Genomic DNA, 6,873 nt, shown 5'->3' with positions numbered 1-6,873 from the left:
CGACTCGTTCAATAGCCTAATAATCTCAGTGTTCTACTTTGCTATTGAGGCGCGGGCGTGTGCATATGATACCAAGGACCTTTACCAAATTGACAATTTCTTTCGTCGAGCGTACAGGTTTAGATACACAAGTAAGCAGTACAACATAAATGAAATCATTGAAAAACGCGACAGAAAGATGTGGGACAATATAACTGGGAATTCTTCGCATCCACTGAACGTTTTATTACCCATGACACGGAATAAATCCTTAAGGTCACGTGGTCATAACTATGTACTACCCAAAGTTTCCACCGAAAGGTTCAAGCGATGCCTATTTAAATTGGAATTCAGCAATGTATACGAGAGATACTTTTTTATAAATGTGAGCCCTCACGTTTCCTGAGATAGTTTTTTCATTATTATTATTATTATTATTATTATTATTATTATTATTATTATTATTATCATCATCTTTGTGAACTGGATGATCTTTTTCCGGTTTGTTTTCTAAGGGAGCGGGTCATAGTCCATGACCAAAGGTCCCTTAGAGTTTTCTTCTTACTCTAGAGCTCCAACACCCTTCTCAAAATCCTCGCCGTTCCCAGTAGCGTAGTTTTCTGTTGTAATGAAATGCTAATTTTGACATTCAACTTTCCCAGCCACTTGTTCACTTTGTTACACTTCCCAATGATCCTACAACAATTGGTACCATTATTATTATTATTATTATTATTATTATTATTATTATTATTATTTTAGATGCGTTTGCCTTTTTTCAATGTCATCAAAGGCAATATTTTCAAGTGAAACATCGCAGTTTCAGTTGTGCACTGTCTCTTTTAAATTAATTATTTTCCATATTATCGCTGGAATTTGTGCAATCTCCTCAAATGCGTGAAGCGGGAATAAGAGCTCAAGTGACGCAAAGTTCAGGCTGATCTTCAAACCAAAGTAATGCCTTCAACCATAGGAGCAAGACAGGTTCTTTTAGATCAGACTTAAGAACATGTTTGCTTCTCACAATAAACGGTTGTTTGGAATGGATATCCGTTACACAGAGTACTATACTGAATTTTTTTAACAGAACAGAGCACTCATTTTTGAACACAACCTCTTATAATTACATAATTCAATTTTAGCTACAGTATATTATTGTAAATTCATTACACATGCAGTTCTCGTTTATGTAACATAGGATATGTATTCATTTTTATTTTATTGTTTATTAAAGACATCATCATCATCACATGACCCCAGGGGAAAATGAAAGTGCTGTCTCAAAAGGAAAGCCATCTTCATCACGATCTCCAGACCCTAAAGCTAGTGACAGCTTGACTAGTAGGGATTCAGAGGAAGTTGCAGTTGAAGTGTTCTCAGATAAACATTTGGAGAAACGTGAAGCCAAAGATCAATATGGAAGTATTGAGATACCAAGTGTATCTCCATCTAGAGTTACAAACGTAGAGTGTGGCAGCAGAAGACTCGGATCATTGAAAAACACAGCAGCTCGAGGACCTGTCCATGACTCTGCAAATAGTAGCATAATGGAGAGCAACATGACCAGATCTTTACATACCCCTAGTCCAGAAAAGACAGAATTGAAAAGGATACAGCGTGAAAATGACAGTCTAGAGAACTGTATTAACTGGAGTGGCTCTGGAGAAACAGCTGAAGGTGCTTTATGCAAAGAGGAAAGGTGAGTTCTTGCCACTCTTTCCAAGTCAAGGACGTCTCTTGGTGAAAATTAAGGAGTAGTGCCCCAGAATTTTTTTTGTTTTTGGGTCGAAACTGAGTGGAATGAAGAACTAAGGCTCACACATTTAGGATTCCTAAAAATCCTCAAATCACGTTTAAAATCAAGGAAGGAAAAGTATACCGGGAATTTAAAAGGAGGAACCTGTGGTAATGGAATGTCAAGTATCTCAGGAAAATCTTGACCCCCAAAAGTAAAACAAAAGAGTCTTTCAGAAGCGAAATCTTTACATTTGTGCCTTATGGCCAGCTGATCAACTGATATATGGCATCGTTTCTTTGAGCGAGCGGACACTTCTCCGCTTTGTGAATTTTCGTAATCTTCGTCTTCCATCAGTGAAAATACGGAAACTGACCGTTTCCATGGTAATGGTCCGTACTGTAAAATTCCGACCGAAAACCGCCTACGATTTAACCCATTGACTCCCAGGGGTTCCCCATTGACGAGTAAAATCGTCTGGCGTTAGACAGAGTAAAATACTAAGTCTGGCCGGTTTAGGCCAGCTTTGGAGTCAAAGGCTAATTAAACTGAGCTGCCATTGATGGAAAGTAAGTTCTCTACTCGCCCTCCTCAAGTTGTAACTTTTTTTTTTCTTGCAATCGCCAGGGATGCTCTAAAAGCCCAAATTCACTTAAAGGAAGTACAGGTGCAACAAGAAAAAGAAATCAACTTGGCCAGGTGTGACAGAAATTAGTTTCCTGTTTTTTCTTGTTGTAGAGGGAGTGATCTATCTTACCCGACTGAGAAGACTTGTTGAAGTTGTATTAGAATTCTGTCGGACACCATCTTGATTTCGCCTTAAGCCGTTTGCTTCGGTTATGAGCAAAGCCAAAGAATGTTTTTAGTAAGAAAAGTAAAGTCTAATGAGCAATGATGGCTAATGAGCTCTTCGATCCTCAACCATTGTGAAACGTTGTACAAGCGCCTTGCGGTGCTTAAAGGCCGGCACACACGAGGGAGCTTGCTCCTGAAACATGCTCCCGAAACACGCTCCCGGGTAAGTACCCCAACCAGTACACACGAAGGACACGACGAGGGAGCTAAATGATGAAAAACCCGATTGGGGCATGGGAACTCTTATGGATGAAAAAAATAAGCCAATTTGATTGGCCAACTGGAGACACGTCATTTCACGGCAAGCAAATTTCAGTACACACGAGGGAGCTTGCTCCTGAAACAGACTCGTGCAACAGATTTGCCCCTGGAGCTTGCTCCCTCGTATCAAACCAGTTTGATATGAGGGAGCAAAACTCGGGAGCAAAAGTTTTGTTGCGCAACATATTTTTTCGCTAGAAATCGTTGGTGCAGACGAGGGAGCTTTGCTCCGGGAGCGTGTTGCAGGAGCGTGCTGCGGGAGCAAGCTCCCTCGTGTGTACCGGCCTTAAGTCTTGCTTTATTCATTTTTCCCAATTTTAACATATACCAAGTGACCAAATTCTGGCTATTTGACTTGATAGATACTGCGTAAATAATAATTGATGAATATGGGATGGATCAGGTATTTGATATTGCCAAAATTACAGTTGCATTCTGGCAGTCGTGCGTGATTTATCGATTTGTGTCTTCATGCATTGATTTTAGAAAAGCCGAGCAAGAAATTTTGTATGAACGAGAAAAACTGGAGGCGGCGTTTGATCCACAACTACAGAAAGAGGTAAGCTGAAAGAGCAAATTTTCCAGAATTTCACCAACAAGATGAGATTTTATATTGCAAAGGTCCGAGGTATCTTCAAAGATATTAGGGAGCTTAAGCAACGACAACGGCGACGGCAACGAGAGCGTCACAAATTTGCATATACAGTAGGCAAAAACAATAGCTTTGCAGGTCCTGCACGTCCATTTCTTTGCCGTCGTCAGCAAAACTACAATGTGAAATAGCCAAACTTGAGGTTATATGAACCACGTTAGCACTTGAGGATAAATTACCATTTTCTCCCCTAAATTAAGCGCCGTTCCTACCAATGTCATTTTTAAGAAACTACCACACCCCTGTCATATTAAAAAGGTTGAAATAGTTACGAAGCGATTAAAATAAAGCGAATCTATATTTTTAGATGACGTTCTCGTTGCCGTCGCCGTTGTCGTTGCTTAAGCTCCCTAATGACCTACTTGCTTACTGACTCGATCCATCCACCGAAGAACAAAAGAACGTTGTCGTAAAAGAGGTAATTATTGGCCACCGTAGTGGTAAATAAATAATAAGACGTTTAATCGTTTGTCTCACCATGTAGTCACTTAGTTTGTGCATTATAATTTAACAAGGGAACGGTCGTATGGATGGACTGAGACGTTATCTGTCTGGCTGAATAGGGAGCTTAAGCAACGACAACGGCGACGGCAACGAGAACGTCACGAATTTGCATATTTAGTGGTTAAAAACAATAGCTTCTCACGCCCTGCACGTGCGTTTTTCACTTTTGTCCATTTCGTTGCCGTCGTCAGCAAAACAACAACGTGAAATAGCCAAGTTTTTGGTTTTATGAAGAACGTCAGCACTTGAGGATGAATTTTCATTTTCTCTCCTAAAATGGAGTGCCGTTCCGACTGGTGTCATCTTTGAGGAATCACTACACCCTTGTCATATTAAAAACGTTGAAATAGTCACGAAGCGATTAAAATAACGCAAATTTATATTTTGAGGGGAGGGACTGATAGATTGATTTATTGGCTGTATTTGCTTATTTGTTTATTTATTGATTGATTTATTTATTTATTGATGGATGAAGGTATTGATAATCAATTCAGTGAATTGATTGATTGATTGATTGATTTTGTAGCTTGAGCGCGAAAAGAAGGTCAGCGAAATCAACAACAAGGTTCGTTTGGCCAAACTGAAAAACGAGCTCTTGAAACTCTACGCACAGCTCAATGGAATCATAGAAAGCGAAGAACACAGTGCATCGTTCGTCATATGAATATTCCGACAATTTGTTTGAGTCATGCTTTGGTTTAAGAAGAGGATTTTATAAAAGAAGGGAATCTTACTAGCCAACAGTGTGAAAGAAACATCGAAGAACTGCGGAAGCAAAGTGGAAAGGAACAATCAGGAAAGGAAGTGTTGTAAAATCAAGAAATTTCTAAGGTGTTACGTGAAGTAGTTTTATAACAACCATTTTGCTTCTACAACATGAAAATTTGTCTTTTACTTGATGTGGAAATAAAATTGACGTAACTAATAAATGTATCATAATTAGCCTTCTCATAACAGACTCCAGTAAATTTATGGGACTGTAAAGGACCGTTGTGCAGTCTACAATCGGAAAAAAACTTTTTGCAAAACAACTTTTTAAAGAAAAGATAGAAAGGTTGTTTCATGGTGACTAAATGATTTGTGAGCCCCTGAAATAATCATTGATACTTCTCCGAGACCACAGCATTCCTAATTTTGTTTTGTAAAGCGCATTAGATCATTGCGTCATGGTAATGCGTTATAGAAATCAATAAATTATTATTATTATTATTATTATTATTATTATTATTATTATTATTCGGTGCAATCAATCGCTAGACTCCTTTCACCATACCCTGGTTCCAGAGGCCCGTTGAAAAAAATAGTATTTCTGAAAAACCGAAATGGAAGGCGAGAGACGAGCCCCTGGTTGCAAGAGACGAGAAATTCATTTCCAATCATCAAATTGACACAGAATTTGTCCTAGTTCGTTGATTGGTTCTTCAAATGAAGTAATAACTGTGATTGGCTAGGAGAAGCGTGGTTTCTCAGCCGTCAAATCAGCACAGAAATGAGGTTCAGTATTCGCGGAACCGGAGGTTATTTTTTTTCCACACGGCGCTTCCCGTCTGTTCGCGGTGTATTTTCCCCCTCCGAACGGAAAAAGTGACCTCTGACACCCAGGGTACTTTCACCAATGAGGCTTCGTCAGACGTTACTAGCGCATCAGGGTAACCAAGGGTTTAGTGGCCTTCTTGTAAGAGAAAACTTGAACCATTTGCTCATAGTTAATAGAGAGACAGATTATAAAAACCTTCAAAGGCGAGAACAATATTGTCGCAATCGATTTTCAAGTGACCCTGATAGTGTACAATCTTTTGTTTTCGCTTCGCATGGGTTCGCAAATTAGTTGAGGATAATTTAATCGAAAGATTTGATGGTAATCTCCTCGAAAAAGGTATGTTTTGTGCACTGTCAAGGCCAAAAATACAGACAAAAACATTAAACAAAAAGCCTTGTCGAGTTTCACAACCATCTCCATGTATTAACTATGATTTGCTGTCTTTGGAATCATAGAGGCACTTTAGGGCTCCGAATATTGTGCCGCGCCCGAGCTGATAAGTCCGATGGTAAACTTACGAAATCACACTGAAAACACAATGTCTTGAAAGAATGCATGTAGAAGTGAGTAATTTATATACAGTTTCCTTCTAAAACTGAGAGATCTCAATTTCAGGATGCGTCAACTTGAGCTGATTCACACTGGGCCAAAGCCGGCGGAAATCCCATACAGTCACTGAAACTAATGCCATTCTGGCCCTCCCAACCAAGATCGCGACAAAACGTGAAAATTTTTATAATAACGCTGAATTTTGTTTGTTTTTAAAAAAAGCGATAAGAAGGTCTCTCTGATGAGCATGTTCCGGAGCTTGCCGATCCCTCTCCAGAGATGTTCCGTTCCACGTTCCTCACCATGGCGAGCGAGCGAGAGAGAGAGAGAGAGAGAGAGAGAGAGAGAGAGAGAGAGAGAGAGAGAGAGAGAGATCCTGGGAACGAGATTCCAAATTCCGCGTAGGAACAACATCAACGTGGTCAACGTTAGATTCCATCTACCAGCACCACCTTGTTTGAGAGAGACTGAGGTTGTCACACTTATTGAAATGTAACTGTTTTAAAATGGGTGCCTATACTTAAATACTATTTTTCATCGCTATTTAACAATCAGACCCGTGGCCCTTGAGGGCGAAGGGTCTACTTGTTTTAGTACCACTCAACTAGTCAGACAGAAAAGGCAATAATAAAGTTAGCAAATGCAAGTTGAAAATATATTTATTTGGGAATAAAACGAAAGAAAGCGTCACTCTTTTCGCTACTCGAGGACTATTACTAACTATAGTCTGCTAGTAGCGTAGCCAATCAAAATGCAGCATTTGCATTAGTCCACTAGGAATGGAATGTAATGTAATGT

The 6,873-nt window shown here is 39.5% G+C and overlaps 1 protein-coding gene across 4 annotated transcripts in view; it reads left to right on the top strand.

Annotated features, from left to right (window-relative positions):
- The window catches only part of LOC138015277 (uncharacterized), a 27,307-nt gene extending 22,370 nt beyond the window's left edge, over positions 1-4,937 (top strand). For all 4 annotated transcript variants that reach the window (XM_068862259.1, XM_068862257.1, XM_068862256.1 and 1 more), the window contains 4 exons: positions 1,214-1,678; positions 2,342-2,413; positions 3,317-3,389; positions 4,513-4,937. In XM_068862259.1, coding sequence (XP_068718360.1) covers positions 1,214-1,678; positions 2,342-2,413; positions 3,317-3,389; positions 4,513-4,650 — 748 coding nt within the window. In that variant the 3' untranslated portion in view covers positions 4,651-4,937. The remainder of the gene's footprint in view (positions 1-1,213; positions 1,679-2,341; positions 2,414-3,316; positions 3,390-4,512) is intronic.
- The last annotated feature ends 1,936 nt before the right edge of the window (positions 4,938-6,873 follow it).

This window comes from Montipora capricornis, chromosome 9 (assembly GCF_036669925.1).
Source record: "Montipora capricornis isolate CH-2021 chromosome 9, ASM3666992v2, whole genome shotgun sequence".
NCBI classification, from domain to species: Eukaryota; Metazoa; Cnidaria; class Anthozoa; order Scleractinia; family Acroporidae; genus Montipora; species Montipora capricornis.
This window is presented reverse-complemented; position numbering and strand designations above follow the sequence as displayed.